Source organism: Myiozetetes cayanensis, unplaced genomic scaffold (genome assembly GCF_022539395.1).
Source record: "Myiozetetes cayanensis isolate MyiCay16 unplaced genomic scaffold, myiCay2020 scf5-8, whole genome shotgun sequence".
Taxonomy (NCBI): domain Eukaryota; kingdom Metazoa; phylum Chordata; class Aves; order Passeriformes; family Tyrannidae; genus Myiozetetes; species Myiozetetes cayanensis.
The window spans coordinates 24,408,309-24,433,405 of record NW_026087742.1 but is presented as its reverse complement, the minus strand read 5'-3'; the positions used below and the strand labels follow the sequence as shown (position 1 = coordinate 24,433,405).

General features: G+C 42.4%; 1 protein-coding gene across 1 annotated transcript; it reads right to left on the bottom strand.

Moving 5' to 3' along the window:
• Positions 1-35: 35 nt before the first annotated feature.
• Positions 36-21,160, bottom strand: MAB21L3 (mab-21 like 3). Its single transcript, XM_050332930.1, has 8 exons — positions 21,105-21,160; positions 17,419-17,602; positions 12,863-13,003; positions 10,705-10,776; positions 7,855-8,146; positions 4,897-5,078; positions 3,934-4,128; positions 36-1,177 (listed from the first exon to the last, which is right to left on the bottom strand). The coding sequence occupies exons 2-8, from the start codon at positions 17,464-17,466 to the stop codon at positions 944-946; spliced, it is 1,164 nt and encodes a 387-aa protein (XP_050188887.1). The 5' UTR covers positions 17,467-17,602; positions 21,105-21,160; the 3' UTR covers positions 36-943.
• Between the last annotated feature and the right edge of the window lie 3,937 nt (positions 21,161-25,097).

The window sequence follows — 25,097 nt, the reverse complement described above, 5'->3', positions numbered from 1 at the left end:
ACTTAAATTGGTTTTCCTTCTAAACATCCATAATATTAAAAGCACTGGTTGTGGGGATGGGGGGGGGTGCTGGAGCTAACAGCCTTTGAAAAATATTCTCCTTCTGTACGGTACACAAAAAACACGTGGGTGCTAACAACTAGGGAAAGACCTGTTCCTCCTCCAGCCTGCTGGATGGAGCCAGGGATGGGAGTGAAATCTACTCTGGCAAAGCCCCCTGGTTGTATGGCACTAACACGACTAGCAAAGGCAAACAAGAAGAAAACATATTTGAAGCAATTGGAGGAAAAATGTAAGTGCAGGAGAGAAAAACGAAGAGGCAAAAACCACTGTTCCTCCTCTTGCTTTTGTTGAGCTATTCAACACTAGCAGCATGGTTGTCTTCTTACTGGAGCAAAGTCCCACTGAACTGGAGATGGAGACTTCAAAGTGCCTCTGAGAAAGCTCCCAGCATTGGAACACCTCATAAATGTTCCTCTGTTCTTCTGCAGAGCTGGCCTGTGAGGCAAACAGGCAATTAAACCCGCTGTCCTTGTGAGGAAGGCGATTGCAGCAACAATACACGTGCTAAGTTACAGAGACGATAGGCAGCAGAGCGAGACTCCTTTGCACTGCTTTTCTGCTAAAGTGCCACAAGATTAGAGTCAGAGAACAAGGCAGTTGCCTGTTCTGACTGACACGAAGTTGGGTTTCACTGGCTGTAGCTTCCAGGCAGGCTGTCACAGTTGAAAGCAAATTAGATCAGCTGGGCATCAAGTGATACCTTCCATCAGTTTTCACCGCCCACTGCTGCCAGCTTGACACTTCTCTTTCACGCTGCATGTGCCAAGTGTCTTACAAAGCCAGCTGCAACATCTACTGCAAGGACACGAAGAACAACTGCAGGTGGGGAGAGGAGGTGGGGGATTGGCTCAGGGTTGGGGTGAGGAGACCTTTGCTTGCCTCAGTCCAGGCAGAAGACTGGGTTCTCCAAGAAGACTGCAAGCTTGCTGGCCACCAGGTCCAGGTCACTGGTGTTGGCATATTTGAGTAGATTGGTGTTCTTGAGAAAGTAATGCTTGAGGAAGTGCTGGCTTACACACTTGTGCAGCTTCTGTACCAGCCTCAGAAAGGCTTCAGGGAAGCAGCGCCAATCCTTGGTGCGTGGGTATTTTTCACACGTCCAGAATAGCACTGTCTGCAAGAAGCAGATGGGAGAGAAGATGTGTTAGAGGTTCTGTCGAGGGCTCACACAGCTTACTAAGGCAGTTTTAGTGCTGGTAAATGGCTGACAGCCTTGGAAATCAGAGAGACTCGTGCTGCTATCTCCCTGTGTTAACATTTCTGCAATGCAGGGATCACAGTTAAAGCCTCTTTTGGGGACCAGGCAGAGCAACTCTGACATGCCTGGATAGGATCTCTCCCCAGAGAAGCCCCACTGACTGAGCCATGAGACCACGGAAAATGATCTTGCTAAAATAATATTAGCTTATTTACCATCCTCCAGCAGGAGCCTCTGTAGAAATGCCAGGCATTTTAGGCTGTAGAAAATGGCCTATTATGCAAGCGTGGAAGCCAGTAGGTGCAAGGAGGGAGGAAAGCATAATGAGATTAACATAATTATTTGTTAGCTTCAGCTGTATTTATGCTGAAGATGCACACAGATCTGCATCCTAAACAGACTGACATTCCAAGCAGCTCTTGCAGGTGCAAGGCTTGCTTTCTGGTGAAGTGCTGCCTCTTTTTTTCTGACATGTGATACTTACAGCATGTCTTATGTTCTATTCCCCCACGTTTATTTTTTAGCAATTTTACATTTGAGAAATACATAGTTAAAATAACAAAATGTCTGTGATTATTGCTATTATAGTATTGTTTTTACACTGCCCGTGTTGCATCTCTTCAGACTTTCCTATGACTGAGAAGAATTTTCTTGAGGTCCTTACACTACTGTCCTGAAAAATCCATACTTGACTGCCTTGGTCAACCTGAAATCTCTTTTTAAAGTACTAAGTCACCTATCCTGGATTCAATAATTCTGCTAAGTCCCTTAACTGTCCTCTGAATCCCAACTTTATTTTGCAGATTCAGCAAGCCAGAGACCCACACATACTGTGAGAAGTGATTGAACTACAGCATTCAACTCCTCTGTTTCTACAGAGGTAGAATTTCATCTGTAGTTGTATTGCTGACAAATTTCTTCCCAGAAAGCTTTTCAAATGTGAACAATTTTTTTGTTCACAGCTGCAATAACCACAAAGCCTTTTTTTAATGTCACCAGGGAAGAAAGACACAGTGAGGAATTCAAGCTATAGCTCTGTGAGAGCAACTCATCGAAGACTTGCAGAGCAGTTACCTTTTGTCACACTAAATCTACTTCAGCAAGATCCATGGGCAGCAGTTGCAATGAAGTTTCTGGAAGCAAGGGAAACAGTGCTGCTTTTCCAGTCAGGTGCCAAATAGGTGATTTATCCCCAGCATTTATGCAACTGTCCTTCACTGCCAGCTATCTACCAGCAGCATGGAGTTGTTTTTCAAAATGTACCTAGATCTTTTTTAACTTCCACATCTTGAACTTCATTCCTACTGAGGTTAAGCATAATGAGTGCTCTTACTTGGTCCTCTAAGCCTTTCTAAGTTTCTGAGGGAAGAATTTCCTGTCATAGAGCATCCTTTCTCATACAGAGTCTTGTTTCATCCTAGTTGTTGGATACCTCTGTTGGGGGAAACCTGAGAATGGGAAGAAACCTAACACTAAGCCTCTGCTTAACTACTGGTTTATCCAATGACTGTTTATCCCATTTTACTTTTTTTTTTCCTTTTATTTTTTTCTGTTTAATGTAAGTAATTTTGAAATATTTGTTCTCTCTAGTAAACCAATCCTCTCTTGCTGTAAAAGCCTAAAGTACAGTTACAGTAAAGAGCTGAAGAGCTTCTAAATAGCTTTTTATTTTGATCAAGAGTCTGTGCAACAGCACTTCCTGCACATCTGCTTTATCAGCCAGAGAAAAAATGTTACTGATGGTTAAATGGTTTTCTACTTTCTCCTATCTATGACAGTTTTTCCAGCAGGTTGTTCTTACAGGCACTGAGAAGTTTTGCATTCTGCTAAGCTATAATCAGCCTTGTCATCTCTTTTTTGACTCCATCTTGACTTGAAGTAGTGCTCTGAGTATAATAGCATTTGATGGTCACAAGCTCTTTCTTTAGGAGAAATCTTGGCATTGCGTCTGGTTTTGGACACCAAAAGATCAGTAACTACTGTGGAAAGCTGGTGGCTTGAGGCTTCAAGTTGGGAAAAGTACAGCCGCTCCCTGGCAACTCCAGGAGGATGGAGTCCCAGAAAACAGGATTGCTCTACAGCCTGGTGCTGCCCATGGCCCATCAGTATCTGTAGCTGTCAGATGTGGGGACACAGTTGTAGCAGAGTCTTCCACCTCTTCTTCACAGATCCTGTTTGAAGCCATCTTGAATCCTGAAGTAGGTATGGGGAGGATGCTACCACCCCTTTCTTTCTTCCCTTCCTACCCCAGGTGAAACACCACCAGAACTGCAGTTTGCACCTAATTCATTAATAATGCTCAGTTAAGACAGTTTTGTTAGTGCACATCCACAGATAGATGGATATAGATGCCTGAGACAGTGAAGAAGCAATTACAGACAACAGTACAATGCCTATGTGAAGTCAAAACAGAGCAGGGGCCTCTAACATTATTTATGTTGCTGCAATCATAATGTTCCTACAGGCTTCAGTTTCCTACTGAAGTTTGGAAAACATATATTTCCTGAACTTGTTGCCACTGTAAAGCAGTGAAAAGGTACTGCAGCTTTGACAGCTACCTCAGAAGTTACACAGGTGCTACAGCGATTTACACCACAATATTTTGACATTACTGGATGGAAGGCACTGCAACAGCTACTGCAGCTGTACGTTGGCATCGCAGTGATGCCTACCTGAAGGTGATAAGCCGTGATGACAGGCTTATTTCCAGCACACCAGACATCTTCCTTCATCTGCCTCATGACCCTGAAGCACTTCATGCGACAACCACCATCTTCATCAAGTCCTTCCATGAGGATGCGCTCGGCACGGGAGAAGCACAGCTGCCAGTGATAATTGGAGCGGGCCAAAAGGTCGAAACCCAGTGACTGTGAACAAAGGGGGAAGTGTGACAGCAGATCAGAGGCAAACTTCTCCGAGCAATGCAGAGAGATGTTACAAAAAGGATGTGTGACATCTTTCAAAGTGTATTCTAAACAGGGTTAGCAGAGGCAGCAAGTGAGGCGTGCTCCCATCCTAATTCTTAGTCGAACAAACATGCATTTGGTATTGTTTCCCTGTGTGCTGGTATCAGTTACTCCCAAGATATCCTGCTCTAGGGCCATCAGGCGCAGTACCAGCAGTGCCACTAAAGCAGAGGTGCAGCTCTGCAGGCACTTTGCTGTGGAAAGGCAGGTTGTGCACAAGAGGGGAGCAGGACTGGAAGGCGGAATGGGATCTGCAGGAACACAGCAACTGGGACTGAGCTGGAGTGCCAGAATCGAGCCATAACTGATGTAGAGAAATGTGGGATTAGGCTGGAAGGAAAACTCCAAGGCTTGCAGTTGCTGAAGGCTTACATGAGGGAGAGTAGAACAGCAAAAATTATCCATGTCAGCACTGGCAGAGCTGTGTGCAAGAGACTCATGCAATAAATAGTTAACTCAGGTTTTCGTCTATAGAATTCACCACTGTAAGGGGTATAAAAATCCAAATAAAACCTGACAGAATATTTTGAAACACTTCACTAGAGAATACATCTTCCAGCCCTGCTGTTGCCTGCTGTCACCATGCAGTTCTTCCTTTGGGAAATGACTGTCAGACGCCTGAGAGGTAAATTCCAGCACAGAGTTAATAGTTCTTTATACACTGTTTACCTTGACGCACCGCACTTTTTCCTGAGAAGGCCAACGCTTGAGGCAACGAGGCCACCGGGCCTTCTCGGGCCAGCAAGTTGGAATCTCCACAGCAGGGACCAGCTCCACCTCGACCTGGGATTCTGATGTCTCCACGGCCACCCGGACCACTGAGCTGAAGCTCTCCAGCACCGTCACTTTACCTGGGAAGGAACAACAAAAGAAGATAATAGAATTGAAAAGGTCCTTTTCCACAAGCCAGCCAAGAGGCTGTCTATGATCTTGCAGTTCTATTGGTCTATCTTAACACCTCCTCTTCAATGCCATAAGCAGAATCTAAGAAAAACTTGAATCTATCTAAATCTGGCACACAAGAATAGGAAAAAGATGAAAGACCAACTAAGTTCTCAATTTTACATTCAATTACCGTGCTTTTGTTTTCCTTTGTGGGTCCTCTTAAATCCTAGGATCAGCTTCTTAAAAATACAGCTAGATGACTGATGCAACCTAACATTTCTAACAGTACAGTACAAGGAGATCACTGCAGATTAGAGAGGACCAGATGAACGCCTCATATCTAAAGATGTTCTTATTCCTTCAGAGAACCTGAGATCAAACCCTTGCCATATCACACTTACCACTGCCAGTCATTCAGAATGTTTTGTGGAGTATCTGCAAGTTTTGTTTCTGGAGATGCACTCGCACAGAATTTATGGGCTGTTGTGCAGAGCAGTCATACAAAAAAGGCTAACTGCTAGATCACTGGGAGTGAGGAGTGTCAAAAAGAGCTACTTCTGAGGTGATTTGGAGGAAGGAAGTTTCTTCAGTGTGAAAGAAGAGTGGCTCATCTCCAAGAACAATATGCTCTAGGAGTGCAGAAAGGAAAGAAAGGTGCAACTAATGGCCTTTGACATTGTTTCCCATTGGTTCAGCTGGTTCATGGAAGAAGTTTCTGTCCCCAGCTTTGCAAGTCACTCTGGCATGATCACTGTCCCTTCAGCTCTGCCATCTGAGCCAATGGAATTACCATGCTCTAAACAACTGCAGCAGAAGACTGAGGAGATTAACAAAAGCAGTTTAAATAGTAGTGCATTAGTGCCTTATTTTGATTGGCATGGGCTAAGGAGCTATTCCACAAGGAGCCCACACAGCAGACTTGAAGGGACAGTGATGAACATTTGGGAGGACAACCTTTTCTGCCCTCACAGAGGAAATATCTGCCTATCCCCAATTTAGCATCTCCTCCAGAAAGCACAGAATGAATTATGTTGCAAATAGTAGAGTCCATCCCAACCAGAACTTCATAACCCTCAGTAAAATTTGCATGTTACTTTCCTGCTGAGGCAAGTCTGGCATAAAACCAGGAACTATGCTGCTCCCAAGCTCTCAGCAAGGATCCCTGGCAGCTGAAAACTGTTAGAGCAACCACTGTGTCAGCGTGTAAACATGTTCATGGTATTTCCAAAAGCATTGCAATTGTGATACCTATTTTTCCACCAATGAAAAGTGAGGCACCTCAAAAACTGGCTTTGCTGATGCTCAAGGGATTAAAAAAACGGGAAAGCAATGAAACCAGGGAAATTTTTCTGCAACTTTAGCCGTCCTGTGTGATTAAGGAAATTCATTCTTAACAGAAACAAACAAAAATGGAAATTGCTTCTCCCAAGTTCATCTTAGCTCATTCCTCCCAGTGGGCCTTACAAAAAAAGCATCAGAATCATCAGCCCAAACATTATGCTTTGGGTTCCTTGAAGGACTACTCCTATCACAACAACTTGATATACTGCTGCTAGACAGCAGATTTTCACTTCAACACAGTAACTTTCGCATAAGTAAAGCTTCAGAGACAAGCCCATTCCTGCTGGTCTTTTCCATGAGCCTTGATGGTGAAATTTCATTCCCATCCACCTTTCCATTTCTATGATAACAAATATTTCTTGAAAAAATGCCATTATCTAGCTGAGCTTGACTTTATCATGTTTTCCTCACAATTCAGAGTGCAATCAGATACTGGATATGGCTCCTATTGCTCTGAAATACAGAGGACCCATATTAGGCTGCTGATGAGTAAGGAGTCATACTAGAAACATGCTTTGAGAAGAGGCACCACAGTCTGGATTTAATCATGTCCCAGTATCTTAATTTGAAAAGATGGACGTAGACTATGTAGCTTGGACCAAGCCAAATTGTCAGTAGCTGAATTCTATAACATGCCTCCAGGATGCTAAAGATTAAATCCAAGGATCACTGTTCAGCAGCATCTTGATACAGATGTTGCAGTTGTGAAGGCATGTTCTGTGCATCATCGACCACATTATGCCAGTGAACAGCACTTCCAGCATAAATAGTCATAGGAAATAAACAGGCACTTTGGATTGGTAACAGAGGTTGCAGCTCCACTACTGAATGTAAACTTCCTGTGTCCGCTTCCAGAAACTGACTGGAGTAGCCTGGACACTGGGGAAAAGACCACTTGTCCAACATGCTTTGCCTAAAGTAAAAGTCCTACTTAGTTCCCAACAGTCCATGCTGGAAAGCTATGGGCAGCTGAGGTTTTCCCAGAAAACTATCTGCTTGTAAGTATCTCCATTCTCCTTAGACTTATGCACCCTCCCTGTATCAGATTTTCCTATACTACCTTCCTTGATAGTATAAACATATTGCAGGTGCTGTAGTAGAAAAAGACTTTTTCTCCTAAACAAATTGCTAAATGTTCTAAAAATCTGGGCTGCCTCTTGCTTGAACTGTCAGGGTGATGTTTCCGGAGAACCTACTCAAACTCCTAAGAAAGGAGTAAGAACTTGGGTATGAAGAGCCTGAGAATTACTTAATTCTATCTTCAATGCAGGTCTACATGCATCACCTAAAGGCTTCCTTTTTTTTGGAGGGGTTTGCTGTTTCTTATCTTCTATCATGTGAGCCAAACAAATACTTTGTGTGTGTGGTGGTTTCCCTTATACCTGTCCCCACCAAACTCACTGGAGAGGTTACAGGAGATAATCGACTTCTCCACCAGCTCCCGGAAGACGATAAGGACTTTGGCTGGAACCAGATCACCTTCGATGTTCACATCCTCTTCATGCCACTGCTGTAGGCTTTTTGAGAACTGCTCCACCTCTAGCCATTGATGCAATTCCTCAGGGTCCCGCACGGAGGAGAGGAGCTTGGCTCCATTTACGGTGTAATAACGCCAGTGCCGTACCTGGCATTCCCTGTACCCAGTCAGGCCACGCAGAGGGACTGTGATGAGGAACTGGCTGGGTGCTAAGACCTGGGAGAGTTCAGAGAGATTGAGAGAGAAGACAAGGGCAGATCCATGAGCCTGAAGTAAGGAAAAGAGGGTTAAGGAAGTAATAGGTAAAACTGGGGGCTTTGGAGAAAAGGAAAAGCCAAGGTATGATGGGATCAATTGAACATAGCCAGGACCTCTGTCTGAGGGTTGGTTACTTTGTGGGTACAGAGATTAAAAGGAAATTGTTTTAGAAGGAGTCTGATGTGACATCCATGGCCCTTAGAACACAAGAGCTAACTGACTGATTTGCCACCACATGGTTTCCCCCTTTTTGTGTTATTTCTAGTCTGCAATTGCATGAGATATAATAACTGGCAGCTTCCAAGGAGCAGGAAAGCATTAGAGAGTATGTCTGAGATACAGCAAACAGAAACAAAATAGTGCAATTTATTTCCTCAGAACTGTTACTTGAGAGTTCAATACTAATAATAACTATGGCAATAAGTGCACCTTTCTGATCTCTGTCAAAGCTCACTACAGACATTAGTAAAATAAGACTACGGTCCATTATTTTACAAGTGTTTCACTCTGTATGACAGTCCTTTAAAGAGACAGAGACACAAGGCAAGTGACGTGCCTGAGCCTACAGAGGCAGTGGCATTTACAGAGATACGCTCAGGTCTTGGCCAGTTCTGCTGTATGGAACTGCATCTCCTGCTGAGCACAAGACAAAAACAGTGTAAGGATGGAGGCAGCAACCAATGGAAAAGGAACTCTTGATAGGCTTGTTTTCAAGCCATCTAATTTGCCTCATTTTGGGAATGACCGTTTTCCAATAAAACCAGTGCTGAGCCAATATTTGCAAAGAAAGAATAAGATGACACAAATACCTTGAAACTTCATCCTGGCCCAGGGCATAGCCAAACATCTCAAAATGCTAGTTTGGAAGCATCTGGCAGTTGTGGCTCCAGAAAGGGTGTTCAGACTCCTTCAGATTTTACTGTGTCGGCTCAGGAGCCTTTCAAGTCCACTTGCTACCAACCCTAACTTACATTGGCATAAGTAAGGTAAAACTGCTGCACAAGCAGGATATGAAGTGACAGCTGTTGCTGTAAGGAGGGTACATCCAAGGTGAATGAAACATGCTTGTCACTTTCCTATAGTAACCCAAAACACTCTGGTAGCCTTCCTGGTAGCTCAACTGATTTAAAATATTACCACAGAGGTGCCAGTGCCCTGAGGGCACTAACAGGTTTTAATGGCCCTAAGTAGCCTTTCTGGGACTTCTACCCACAGCATCTGCCCATGGGTCTGGGGCCCCCATTTCAGCTGAGCCCTGGGCTATATCACAGGAGTGCTGGTCTCCAACTGTGTGACAGCTATGCTGTGCTGGCCATAGACCTTGTTGTCTTATCTGCAGGCTGCCTTCCCAGCCTGGCCTTAGACTTACTTGGCCACTTGGACTTGCCTGGCAATCAGTAGACTGCATCTGATCCTGGTTAGTATTGTTGGAGCTGATTCTGACCCTGGTGAGTGCTCCTGTCTTGACTTCAGCAGACTTACCTGATGACCCAGACTCTTGGTTGACCCAGCTGCCCTCCCTAGGTCTGCCTCACTCGAGCACCAAAGGGCAGAAGCTGCCTTGTTATGCTCACCTCCCACCTCCCTCCCCCATAGGGAGCAGCTGGTCTTCTCTGCTCCCTGGCAAGAGATTTGAAGTACAAAAGATGGCCAGCAAGAAGCACAGCAATGGCAAAGGAAACACCAGAAAGCTGCTCTTTTGTCAAATATAAACTATAAAGGCAGGGGGATTCTGGAAGGATGACATTTCAGATCAAGCTGACCTGTACACGTCAGGTCTGATGGGGTTGAGTAATCCTGGGAGCAGCTCAGAAACAGGGTGTGAGGCTCCATAAGGACAAAATACAGTGGCTGTCATGCAGTTACTGCTCATCTCACCGCCTGAGCCACATTTGCAGTTAAACTACCCTTCCTTTCCATACCAGGATGCTGTGTTGTACACACTGGCACCCAACAGACTGTAAAGGGAAGAGCTGCAGGTGTTATGTGAGTGCCTGCAAATGCAAGTCACAAGGGTCCTCCACCTGGGGCTTACCAGGAAACAACAGAAGACACAAGGCTGGTGATGGCATTGTAAAGCTGGGCAGTTAGTGTCCTCTTGGCCTAAACAAATCCCAGTCCCACACCTATGCTCTGTCACACGATGGTCTTATGTGCTATATGCAGACCATGGACCCCAGCAAGCCACAGGCTTGATCAAGAGCCTCACATTCTGGGGTGTGTAAATTACAGCCAATTGTGCTGCATTAAAAACCTGTCTGAAGTTTGCTGGGCAAATTAATACAACCTCATTCTTGCAGTCCTGGCCAGGATGTTCTAGGGAGGCAGAAGCTTTAGGTTAGAAAGAAAATAATTACGCTTTGAGAAAAAAAAAAAAAAGGGAAATCTCTTGTGGAGAGGATGAAATAGTCATGGGAGGATCAGTTAGGTGGGTGAAGTTGTCTGGAGAAGAGGGTCGGTGAGGAGGAAGCAGGCACATGGACTGTCAGGCACCAGATGGCAGGAAGGCTTTGTACCTGGATGGACGGGTGGAATGGGCGCTTCCTCCGAAGCATAGCTGACCACTTGGCCAGTAAAGCTGGCTGATCCTGAGAGAAGCAGAAAGGAAAACAAGAAGTACAAGAGAAGAACAGAGAGAAAGCACGTGCCAGGTCATTCATTCACAGAGCAAAGCTGCAAGCTTCCTTGGAGCCTGTTTTTTAAAGGAAAATCTCCCCCCTGCCCCCACGGAGATTACAGAGTTAAACGTTTGGCAATGCTATTAAGCAGTGCTGTATGAATCATTAGTCTGAACCCTAACCTGCTCATTATGCCTTACTGAAGCCTCCACAGCTTTTGCACCAGCCCTGCACTGTTGACAGCTGCAAAAACGGTGGGCCACAACTAAAACAAATACTTAAAATAACATGGTTTGTCCATGTGAATTCTAATTCAAGTTGTTTATTAAAGACTGACTTTTTGTTGTGTGGGTTACAGAGAAACATTGAATATCTAAAGACTTTTATTATATATTCTCCTCTTAGCTGTGCATATTTAGAAGGAAGTTTGTGGCTTCTCAACAAATCTGGACCTCTCACCATGTTAAATTGATTCCTTTTAACCAGAAGCTGAAAGTTCAGGAAAGTTCTGCAAATTTAACTGACAGAAAAAAGATGTTGCAAAATTAAACACAGAATAATGAATACATTGACTTTCCCTTGACAAAAGTCTCCTCTAGGTTGAATTATGTCAGCAAGAATATTAAGGTTTCCAGTTTTTGAAACTACAAGTCAAAATAATTTTTCATCAACCCCTTCTTTGCTGCCCTATACATCCAGGACAAAGTTAGTCAGGCCCTCCTAGTGTTAATTCCACAGATTTATAACACTGGGTTCAGTTAAGTATGAATAACAACTCTGTCACTTTTTAAGAAAATATATTTTGAGGATTTCTTCCAAGCAGAAATTGTTCAGATGAGCCTACTGTAACTCCAAATTACTGCTCAGAATAGATTGCCTTTGTGGTTTTGTACTGCTTTGTTTTCCAGAACAACAATTTTCCCCTGACCCTGGTCCTGTCAGACCTCATTAGCTAAGCAGGTTTGTTCCAGCATAAAAGGTGGTTGGCAGACTCTGGCACTAAGGAACACGTGGACCAGGATGTGGTTTTACGTCACTGTGGTCATATCTATTGACAAGGCCACGTGCCCTGGGATACATGGAATTCCAGAAAAGCTACAGATCTGAATGTCTTTGTTCCCAGGGCAATAGCCATATTGCTGATACATCAATCACATATTGATTATATTTTGCCTCCACCTCCATAACCTTCCAGCAGCTTGGTACACACAGGCTTCTTCCCTTTCAGTCCCAGAGAGCTGCAAAAGTTGCCTCATGTTTTCACATGTTCGCCGTGCTTTGATCTGTAACTGGCTGCATTTTAGTATAAGGTTGACACAGCTAGAGTACGTAAACTAGTTCAGATGGAAAAGATAATTTTCATCAGAAGTTGCCATTGCTGTGATTTTTTCTTATATCTTTACACTAGTTACTCTTGTATTATGTAGCCACAGGAAATAACCAAAACAACCAGTCTTCATCTGTCATATTATTATTTTCATATTTGAAGGTCTAAAATGGGGAGGCATTTAACTTCTCCCACTAATAGGCATATTTCTTCCAAGTTAAAAAGAAATTCCAATCCATGACAAACCTCGCCCATTTTTCTGAAGAAGCTTTCTAATGCTCATAGCAGAAGGACTTTGATTTTCCTTTCTTTTTTTTAGTGAGTTGACAGGTTTTCCACCTGTGAAAAATATGAGTCATAGCTCATGAAGGCATGAGGATTTTTTCTTATGTTACTGATGTACAAGTTTTTCTCTCTATTTCCCAAAGAACTTTGCCTTCTGCTGCAGACTGACAGGTCTGGCAATAGATGCTCCTTGTAAACACAGCAGCTGTAAAAAGAGGCTCTGCCTGATTTACCCATCCCTCTCGGATACTCCTCTAATTGTAAGATGTCCACGAGAGTAAGTCTCTATAACCCAGTCACCAGAACTCCCACAGTGAATTGTCAGCACATCGTCTGTGGTGTTTTGGGTGAGGTACCTGCCCTCACAAACATTTGCACAATGGAGAAATCACTTACTGATTGCCTGCAGGCTGCCAGGGAGTACATCAGGGCTCTTGTTCATACCTTAATGTTCTCATTATGAATGCCAGAGTTGGAGATAGCCTGGAATCGCGTGGCCTTATAGCTGATTTCTGTGGTCAGCTGCTGGATGATTTTCTGCACCTCCTCCACTGCTTTGGAAACCAGGTGATGTCGCTGTTCCACCTGTCAGTTCCAGGAAAGACACTTCATGTTACAGGTAACTCCAGTGTCTGTCTCCAGTGGGAAACAGTCAACCAGCTTAAAGCATCCTGAAACATTTGTGTCTGTGCTGCACTGGGAATAGAACTTTCTGTTTCCTGTGTGTTGCAACTGATTTACCATGAAACAGAGCTGGTAAACATCACAGGACCAATATTCAAGACTACTGAGCTTTGATATACAGAGCAAGACTACCAAAATTGATATTTCCATGTCAATACCATCAGATAGAAGGAAAAGGGTTCATTACATGGATAAATTTGTTATCAACCCGCTACAGTCTCATTCTTCATCTATTTGATGCAGAATAGCCAGTTATTCCCACACGTATACTAGCCAATCTCAGAGCCAATGTTTCATTTTAAGAGCGGAGAACACTTCCTTCAAGAATTACAAATACTCTGTGCATTAGTCAGGTGTCAGGTGTCTGCAGCATCATTTAGATGCCTACATTATACATTGGAAGTATCCATACTCTCTACATAGCTAAGTACAGATAAGAGTCTACCCCTAGATGGTGACAAAGCATATTTCCAAAGCTGGTCTCATTGGGAAGTAGGTGTTTGTGTGACTTGATGGATAATTCTTCAATTCAAGCAGTAGTAGCATAATTATTTACTGAAAATTATTTCAGTGGAAAGTCTGAGTCTTGAAAGGACTGAGGTGAGAGATGGACAACTCAGAAAAATATCAGATGAATCTTTGCCTTCATATGTGACTAAAAATGAATGGAGTGCAAGGGGATGATCACAATCTGAACAAGGAGATTCAACAGGAGGAACATGAGGGAAACCATGATAGTAAAAGACATTTAATATTTCCCAAATACCCTTACACATTTACCAAAGTGAGGAGATTCTGATAATGAAATTCATGAACATACTCCTCATTACTTATTCACCCAGAATTACCTACACAGAGTGAGATATTAAGACTGTTTACTGTCCTTTTTTGCATCCCATGCTTTATCTCATTTGATTGTAACTTTTGCTTTCCTCTTGATTTTTTTTTTCCTCACCATATTCTACTAAATCTTATTGTTTGCAGGCAAGGAAAAAAAATCAGAAACAGATGGGAGGTTTGAAAGACTACAAAATTAAGCCACCTGCCCCGGCGCAAGAACTAAAACCTCAGCTGGGCTGTTTGCAGGTATAAAACAGGAGTGTTAGATCATTAACAGCTTGGCTTAAGCATAATTGCCACAGTCAAACATACTTGCTACAGTCTTTTGTTATTATCAAAGGCCAAAAGTAAGCAAAAGCATAAGGAAAAAAATTCTTTACTGTGATGGTGGTGAGGCATTGGAACTGGTTGCCCAGAGAAGCTGTGGATGCCCCATCCCTAGAAGTGTTCAAAGCCAGGTTGGATGACCAATTTGAGCAAACTGGTCTGGTGAAAGATGTCACTGCCCACAGCAGGGAGATGGCACTTAGATGATCTTTAAAAAGTCCCTTCCAACCCAAACCAGTCTGTGACTATTCTAAAACTCCTGTGTCCTGCTTTCACAGCATCTTCAGCACCTAAACAACACGTTGAGAATCACTTCATTAAAAGTCCTTTTGGACATCTTTATGTCAAATGCTGAACTATCAGACAAAAACACTCAAGTGTGTTGAAATGTATCCCCAGGCCTTCAAAAGGAACAAACTGATTAATTATTTCAAAATAAGGGATGATTCAATGGACTAAAATGGACTCGTGCTTGCGTAAGATAAATTAACCAATAAATAGCAATTGACTAACACTGAACTTGAAAGAGAGCAGAATTTGAATACCTTCCCCCCATTGCCAAAGTTAACAGTATTTTTACTAAGCCTGAATAGCTTTTGGAAGTGGGAAATAGATTGGACAGCAATATCATATTCCCTTCACTGGGTCCTCATCTACCCTTGACATATTGTCTCTTTGCTGTGTTAATACCATATAGTCCCTTGTGTTTATATAATATCCTCTAATTTCCCTAGTAATTCACCCTCCTCCTCATTCCAATTCATCCTTGTTCTGTAAGACCAGTTTTAGCTAGGTTATATGTACCTGTTTTTTCTCAATTTATACTGAAAAATTTTAGCCCATGTTCATTTTCACTTCCTGATCTCAGCTTTCATTCATGGCACTTCTCCATCTGTAGCTATAGCTATTTTCTCCACCTTATTTTTGTTCATCCAGAACAACTTAGGACAATTCAATAAGCTTGTCTTGCTCAGCATGATACCTAATGGTTTCTCCAACTAGTGAATGGTGAGTGGTAGAGAAAACTGTTCATCTCTAAGAGCTTTTAGACAAAAAACCAGACTTTTTCTATTGAAAAAATATTGAAAGTATACAACCTCTCCATGGGTCAGCTCAAATGGAGACCTAGAGTGTCTCTGTATGCATTGCTCATGCTATGTTCTAAGGGGCACCTGCTAGAAACACCTTCTGCCACCTCCAGTATCCTGGGAGAATCCATCCACCCCAGCCTGGCCACATTTATTTCTGCTTTCATCACCTACTGATTAGGCTACAGCAGTTGTCATGAACTCTTTGTAAGAGCATAGACTCTCACAAAACCTACTGAGGGAGGAGCTACAACTAAACAACTCTTTCTGCATGTGCTCCTCATCCCTGGGGCAGGGATAAAAGGACAAGAACAAGAGACATGTGACAGAGGGTGCTCACTGTTCCTAACCATAATTAGCTCCCTAATCATGATATTGGGAAATATAACCTTCCTACAGAAGAGAGGGCATAAAAATCAGAAGACAGAACATGTTTGAGTGAATGCAGCTTCTGAAGAGCCAAGGCATTTATCTCAGATGCCTTTAGCACCAGCACAGACATTCTGGGAGAAGAGACAGCATAAGGACTCTGTTTATACCACCTATTGGCATTCCCTTTACCAAGTCTTGATTTGGGGAATAATGCCAAAACAAATGCACAAAACTAGAACAACAAGGTCAACTTACTAAGGAGGAGAGAAGCAAGAATGGGATTTATTAGGAACTGTTAAGAACATTTGGGTTTTCTCTCATTTACCCAGTCGCATCCTCTCCAGATACACTTGAGTTTTTCTTTTGCTGAGCGGCTTAAGGAAGAAGTCTCTGTTATTAAAGAGATTCATTGCACCAGGTGGTTGACCTACTTTCAAAAACAGGCAGCATTTGACAAGCTGAACTGGGACTGCCTGAAGGTTAGGCAGCCTCATATGGACAGGAGACTCAGGAGCAGATAGAAACTAGGAATCCATCAGAGATGGAGGGCTGCTAGAAAACAGACTTTCAGTAGAACCTCAAATATTGCCAACTATGATCCTCACTTAACTACACTCTGCTCTTGTTCCTGTACTTATAGCTGTCATATGAGCATCTTCCTGTACATGGCTTCCCTCAGTTCCCTCCTTTGTAGCTCTGCTTTTTTAAATCTTTCAGAGAAGTGTTCGCTATTATAGATCACTGAACAGATTCTGATGGAATGATTTTCCTGTGCACAACACTGCATGGCTGAAAAATGAAAAGTTCTCACAGAAATATATCTACTTGTCACCAAAACACTTCCATAGAGAAAACAAACATTTCTTATCAGCCCCCCTTCTTTGTACTAGAATATGTAATGCTTTACAGAATGTAAAATCATATATTTTCCCTTTTGGAAATTATTTTTCATCTTAGTATCTTGCATTTTGTTGAGAAAGCAGACTATAAATCAGGACCTAGCTAAGTACTCTGATGAAAGATGTCAGCTTTAAAAATTGTTATGGTTCACTTAGAGCTACTTTTATTAAACAGTATTGTTTTGCAGATGATTTTATACTGTTTTACTTTATTTCATAATGGGGGAAAAATTGAGTGCTGGAGTATCTCATAAAATAGAAAATGCGGTTCCAATCCGCATGTGCTAATGAGACGTTATTTTTATCATGGTATCTAGGAAAGTATCCTTAGCTAAGGTGATAGACTGATGAATGAATTCTAACAAATAGTTGTCTGTCTCTCTAGTTCCTACATGAATGTTTCTTACAGGCATTGCCTGGTGTGGTTTTGGTCTTGTTTCTGCCAGACCAAAATCACAAGAAAGGGAGAGAGGCAAGGACCTCTCCTTAGATTTAAATGCTGGCAATTACAGCTAGTCTCCCATCTGGAATTCCAGACCAGGAGCAAAAATTAAGGACATTTGAAGAAGAGGACAAGAACCTTGAAAAATTAGGCTACCAGCTGAGATCCCTGATGACATACTGCAACAGGAACCTAGAAATCTCATTAGAAATACAGTTCTCATGAAACTTCACCCAGTCTTGTCTCAGAAATGAAGACAGCAGGCAAGCAAGTAACTGTCAAGTTTGGCACCCTTCAGAATCAACACCTAGTGTGGGAGACAGAAAATCTGGACAGATAAAGCCTTACCTTGCTCTGGATGTAGTTTTCTACATCTTCATCTGTGAATGGTTTCATGGCAAGATGGTCTTCGCTGCTCTTTAAAGTGTGAATTCACTCTTCATTCATTCGCCTGCCTCTGGAAGTAGAGAAACACTCAGATGGAGCTGCTCAGAGACTTCTTGCCCTGTGAAACTCAGGTCACCTTATTCCTCTGTGGATGAAGAAGAGGAGAGAGAAGCAAGGAAGTATGCCTATTTTTATTTTTTCTTTCCTGGTCTGAATTACAATGGTGACTTCCAGCTTCTTTGGAAAACTAGCTCCAAATATTATTTTCTGAGTTCAATTATTATTATTTATGACTTTTAAATGGTGGGTTTTGCATATAGGGAGACAGAAAAATATCCCAGCTACTGTTCTGTCTCAGGGCAGATCTGGAAATACTTTTCAGATTGCAGTGCAGATTCAATACACTCATGCACAGCATTATTACTCTGCGTGCTACTTAGAACGTCCTTGCCTCACTAGCCCTTAAGTGAACCCTTTCTTAAATGCTCTCAGTTATCCCTTGTTGACTTCAATCCACCCACTTTTCATCTGAAACTGCATGGGTATTTTTACACTCAGATCATTCACTGGGGCTGCAGTCCGCAGCCCCTGCTCCCCTCTCCTTATATCTCCTCTCTCTCCGGCTGTATTGACAGTAAATATCATGCAGCCTGTCCCCTCCTGTAGTTTGCTTCGCCTTCTTTACAGTAAATAGACAGAAAGCTGCCTCTCATTTTCTGCCAGTAGCTCAACTAACAACCCCATATGGATAGTTCAGAGGGAAAAACAATTGATCAGGCCTTATTGATCCAGTATGGCTTGGTGGCTTTTAGAAAGAAGGGTACATCAGCACATGCAAGGGAGTGACAGAGTATAGAGATGTGATCCCATGCTGCTAAGGGTCCCTTATTAAGAAAGGCACACTCCACATTTGAGTAAAATCATTATTTTCCCCTGGAAACTGAACTTTGACATCCCTAGACTGATTTATTACTTTTGCAGCAGCTGGCAAAAGGGAACACTGGGTGCTCCCTCAGGACAGGCACTGTTTTTGCTAGTTATCCTTCATGATGTTCCTTATTAACAGTCAAATACTAAGTGCATTAAAGGAGCACCAATACCTGCAGGACATCTGCTTCCCCAGAACCTACAAAACAAACCTTTCTCTGTGCCTGCCAGGCATCTGCCTTCGTCTTTTTGCTGAGGGACTTGAGGACTCCTTCACAAAGACATGTAGGCATTTACTTCCCACACCAGCTCCCATGAGAGCTGAGCACCGAAAACGATTTTCTTAGTTACCCATACCATGACCTTACTCACTTCAAGGCTTACTGGCTATCTTTCACCTGAGGGGCTTACACTGTATGAGAGCTCTGCTTGGGAAGCCGGACAAAAGGCATGGTCTGAAGGAAGGTGGGTGGAACAATAGGTTGGGAAGGACTTGTAAGGTAGGTTGGATGAAATTAAGTCCAAGTAGATTGTGCAAGGGAGGAGAATTAGCCTTTTAAACAGTCAGATTCCATTAAAAGTGTGCCCCTTAGACAGCCAGCTGCACATACAGCAGACAACTTCCTCAATGTTCCCAATACCATGCATTACTTTAATACCCAGAACCTCAGGTATGTATTTTGAAGCAAGGAGAGATTAAGGGTCTCTCTTTCTTGCACCTGTAAGGACTCTCCTCATGACAGCTGTCCAGAGCCATGGGTGCTGGTAAAGAGAGGTAAAGTAGTTTTGGTAATTTTTCTTTTATACAATAATTCGCCTTATGTTTATAATCCTTCTCTATGGGCAAAAATTTCTCCAAGAGGGTCTGGATATCCCCAATTTCCCCTCCTCATACTGAGGGAAGGTGATAAAGCCTTGGACAAGGACTGTGCTTTTGTTTGAAGTTCAAGCATATTTAAGTTCAAGTTTATGCTGAAGTCCAAGGAGCTGAGCAACAGTTCTTGCCTGCTCCTGCCATCTGAAAAGAATAAATAACTCTCATCATCACTGTTGAGGTGCAAGGGGAGCTGGGAGAGAAAAAAGCAACAAGAAACCCAATGTCAAATGTAACATTAAATACAGCCTTTTCTTAACTCTCAGAACTCCTTGCTCCAGAGCTGTAAGAATTTGCTGCTTCATAATTTCCTTGGACTTCAATGAATCCAAAGAAAGAAGAAGGAGAAGAACATTTATAAGAACTGGATGCACGAGATCATAGGAAATGGACAACTTGCACCGAGTGCCTGTGGAAATCCACACATTATTTCCACCCTATTACTATTATAATCCATTCATTATTTCCATTCCATAAGTAACACATATGCTACTTAAAGCATTGGATTGCTGCCATTTGGCTGACAGAAAATATACAACAGATAAAGGCCCTTACACCACCAGCCAAATACAAGTTAAGAGTGCTATGGGAGACAGCAGCAAGTCTTGACCTCACTGAGGAAAACAGACATCACAAGAACTCACATTTGTTACATGAGGACCAAATAACACAGAACACAGCAGAAAAGAAGAGGCAGATGGCCATGTGTGAGGAGGGAATATTACTGTGGGAAAAACCTGCATCAGAAGGAGAGAGCACAGAGAAAGGAGAGTGCAGAAATAGGAACATCTGCCGAGATAAAAGAGGATGTAGACACAAAGTAGGAATAATCCAGGCTCCTCCAGTGACATTTGCTGAGCTGATGCAGTGTTGTTACAGAGAAACCTTTAACAGATTGGTCCTTCTCAAGCAGGAAGCATCTTTCAAGACAGTGCTTGTATAGGAAAGCAAGACTAAAATGGAGAAAACCTAAGAAGGACATAAGCTCCAAAGGCTGATAAACACAATCTCCTGAGAAAAACATTTCCTCTGAGCCTACAATAACTTAATTCCCCAGGTGCACCAGCAAGAGGGAGTGAAAGAAGACTATTTCTTATTCCTTACTCTTTGAGAAGTACAGAAGAAGGAAGGTGTCAAGAGGCTGGATCCAGGCTCTTCTTGGTGGTGCCAAGCAATAGGACAAGAGACAACAATTAGAAACTGATGCACAGGAAGTCCTACTTGAATATGAGGAACAACTTCTTTACTGTGCAGGTGACCAAGCACTGGAACAGACTGACCAGAGAGGCTGTGGAGTTCCCTCACTGCAGATGAATTCAAGAATTATCTGGATGCAATCCTGTGCCATGTGATGTATGTAGGATGATGCTTGAGCAAGGAAGTTGGACCAGATGACCCACTGAGGGCCCTTCCAACCTTACCTACTCTATGATTTTATGAAAAGCTCATAACAGCTTCACAGAGATACAACACACCCCACTGAGACTAGGCAACCACCTGAAGACAAAACCAGAAAAGGTCTCTTCAGTTGTAGTTAGTTCACAATCCAATCCATCAATTATCATGGATATGAGCCCTGTCACGAGCTTTTGAGCTTTGTTGATCTGGCAAATTACACTTCCCAAGTGTATTTGTTTCTAAGGAGATTCCCACCCAGACTGAGAATGGCTACCTTTCTGACACTTCTGAATTCCTCTATTTTCTCTTGATTATTGAAAGAGCCTTAAGCCCTCATTGGGGTCAGAGCATACTTCTCAGAGGTAGTTTCTTCAGATAGCTCTTGCTGAAGCACTGCAACCTTCCTTCTCTCTTTGGTGTCCCTCAGGAGGTTATCAGCATCACTTACATAGCTAGCTGACCACAGACAGTTCTCCCAAATGCTGCTTGATGAGCATCCATTGATTTATCCAGCTTCTCTGAAGCATTTTCAAGCCACACTTCAATACTTTGGTCTTCTTGTGTCTGCATAAGATCTGAAATTATTCAGATATATATTACATATATATAATACACCCCCCATTTGTATTATATCTCAGTTCCTACTTCATAGTACCTTGTAATGGAATTCAGATTGTGGGTAATTTCCTTTGTACCTCCATCTTCATTTACTTATCAGTATTCTTTTAAGAGGATCTAGAGATTTCCAAGTATCTGCAAAAACACTGAATCTATGATATATCATTTTCATTCATACTGTTGGCAATAACCAGAACTGAATATGACTGCGGATCTGTGAAACCCATGTAAAAGTATTCTGTGAATATATGCCTTGAATGGTATCAGATTGGCTCTTGTATCTTCTGCAGCTGCCAATTACTGATGCTTTCCATGCTTGCTTGGCTTTCCTTTCTTCACTCTTCAGTTTCACAGACATGACAAATATGTTTCAAACCTACAATCAAAAGTAACCTGAACTGTGAACTGCTCAACAATAAAAAAAAAATCACCAACATCTTGTAAATAAGAGCAGTAGTATTAACTGCATGGGGAAGTCCAACATTGTGCCTTTTTCTGTTTGGCAACTATTTAGAAGAACTATTCATACGGAACAGTGAGCATGTTTTAAAAAGCCTCTGCTAAATCACACAAATGAGTCAGTCCAATGTACCACTTGTGACTCACAGATGATCTGCAGTGGCAACAAATAAGCCCTGTTGAAGATGCTGCCTTCCAGATGAAATACAACTCTGAATTTGTAGTTGCTAATGATGACCCATCTCTTCTTGCTCTAATTACCAGAGGCATTAAGTCTGTTGCATTAGCTGAAGCATGTACTTGGGTCAAGACAGACTATCCAACCAAATGATCCCAACAGATTTAATAGTCTCTGACAGTTCTCTTGCCTTCTTAAACTGTTGTCCCATTTCTCCCTATTAGTGGATTAAGTGACTGTACAAAATGAGTAATTGTAGCTTGAATCCTCTATAACATTTATGCTGTGACAGTCATTAGTACTGTTCAGAGTCTCCATTCAGAGGATACTAGCATAACATAACCAGGCTTTTTTGGGGCAGAAGTTCTTGGAATTCATTTCAGGTTTTTTCCACTTTGTCTTTTCGCAAGTTGATGTGGGCAAAGGGGATACTTCAATGACAAAAGCATGAGATGGACTAAAGGGAAAAGAAAGTGCTGCTAATTCACTGTGACAGCATCAGAATCACATATGGGTGCCAAATTGAAATGCTTCTCCACTCATTCCCTCCCCTTACCAATCAATACTTGGCAGGCTCAAAAATGCTCCGAATGCCTATGCTGCTTGTCCTTACTGCCACACGTTCTCACATTAGCCTTGGGCCTGCTTGGTATGAAGTGCAAGTTAAAGGTTTAGATCCTTTCCAGACTAAGGACAGCACCGGTTTAGGTCCAGTGGTTCATAAAGTCTGATACCTTTCTTCCATCTGTGGCCAGACTGGACACATCAGAATAAGGCAGAGAGCTTTTTCTAGAAATTACTTCTCTTAACCTGGGAAGAGATTTGGAACCCAAAATTTTTACAACCTGAATGCTTTCCAGCTGCAGTGTAGCATTTCCAAAGAAAGTGATCACTCCAGGATCACTGCATGAGGATGCAGGAAATCTTGAAAAATGCTGAGATTACAATGCTGCTACCCACCACTGATCAGCTTCAACTAGGAAATTCCTAAGAATTCAGTTGGTTTTGCAGCTGCTTTAAGCAGCAAGCCACTGGACATTAAACATAAAGCATATAGCAGTATTGCCAAGATCACTGGGACACAGTGTGGTGATGTTCTCAGGGTCAGGAAATTTCAAAATTCAAAATGGTCAGCTCAGAGGATGGCAGGAGAGGCAGGAAGCTGTGAGCCCTGGCTGCGTCAGCTTTGAGGCTCCCAGGAGAGTTTACTGAGATGTTGGGCTAGAAAACTGGCATTTTGAGATCTAAATCCATGTACTGTCCTCCGAAAGTTCACTGAAATAGTACAAGTGCAGTTCATCCTGATTTAAACATAAAATATTCCACTAGACCATTTCCAAGCATTTACAGAGAATATTTTTCTCTCTCACTGTGTTTATCCATTACTAAACTACAACTACTGTTCTATTGTTTCAATCAGGATGTCCCACCATTTTGAAAAACTACCCGTGGCCAACATTCACAAAAACAGGAGCCTTCCAGCACTTCTATTTATAAGCCTAGGTAAATAGCCTTGCATGCCAAAAAGGAAATAGTCAATACCAAGGAAGTTCTCATTTAAACACATGGTTAGAAAAACGGTGTCTGGAAAAAACATGTTTGGCAGAGCACAGTGCAACTGGGAAAAACTTTTTCTCACCTAAAAAGACTTCCAGTGCTAAAAGCTGCCTCATTTTTGATGTCAGCATAGGTTTGCTGATTATTTTCAGCTGTCAAGAAAAGGATTTTAAATCTAGAGGCACAATAACTCTGGGACAGACAGACCACATCCAAGATTTACAAGAGCCAAAACAAGAAGCATGCTTGCAATGCTGCTGTGTTGACATGAGGAGCTGAATCAGACTGGATCACAGCATTTCCAGGAGCTGGTATTTTTTTCCAAGACTGCCCTCCAGAGTACAATGTTAGCTTGTATTATTTTTACACTTTGCTGTTGTGTCTAAATTGACCCGATTCAGAACTTATTGCTTGAGTCTGTGGCAGTTTGAAGCAAATTGAATAAATCACCAGTGTTAAGTGAGAATAGTCACTTCAATACAAACTCACTTGGGAGAGAGAATACTCAGACTGGCATCCCTGTTTATGTGCTTCATCCAGTCACTGACTAATAAAAAAAATGTACAAGAGTTCACTGGAGCCAGAGCTAGAAACTAGGTCTCATATATCACAGGCCAATGACAGCTACATACCCATCAGATCTATTGCTTTCTCTTGATGAAAATACAATTATTGCGGAACAAACAGGTCAGCTTCAGCAAGCAGACTGAGAAGGGTCTCCAGGCCCAAAAAAGCCTGGTCCTCAGGAGCTATTTCAGAGTGCTGGAGAAATATTTGTGTGGGAGGAGAGTGAGATTAAAAAAAAGCCAAATCAACCAAACAAAACCAACAAACCAACCAAAAAAGAAACACTTCCTCCCCCCCCAAAAAAAACCCCACAAATGAAAAAAGCACAAAAGTCCCCCAACAATCCCCCACAGAATGAAGATGGCTTAAAAACCACATTCTGTGAGTCATGAACCATATTAAAGCAGACATGGTTTTGTATAATCTTTATTAGTAGTATGGACAATCTACTACATAAAAGCTGTCTTATCAAACTCCTCAGTTTGTGTCATCCTACACACACAGGTCAAAAAAAAAAATCAAACTTCCAAATAATATCTTTTGGATATGTCCACCTGGACACTATGTTGTGTTCTGGGGCTGACATGGCATTGTGGAGAAGATGGGAAGGAGAAGCTGAAGAAGCAATCAGAATAGTGGAAGATTATTATTAAAGATGCCATTATAGCTGCAGAAACACCTCAGGAAAAGCACAGGAAAAGCCCAGACAACTGCACACTTTGTGTGGGAAGAACAGAGGGGAGGAGAGAGTTATTGGGACTCTACAATGCATGGGCCCTGAGGGAAACAACTGCCATGAGGAACAATTACTATACAGATGAGAATGACAACATCAGCAGAAGTGAGCAACAAGATGCTTTTTATTAGAAGTATAATATATGTACCACAAAGCATAACAAGAGATTGAGCAAACTAGTGAGAACAAGCCTTGTCTGAGAAAGAATCTCAACATAGGCTTCAGTCAAGTCTTTTCATACAATTTCTAGACAGATCAGATCATGACCTGCATAGCTACACATTCCAGCATCAGCCACTGGAAAATGAGCTAACAGCCTCCAGTCC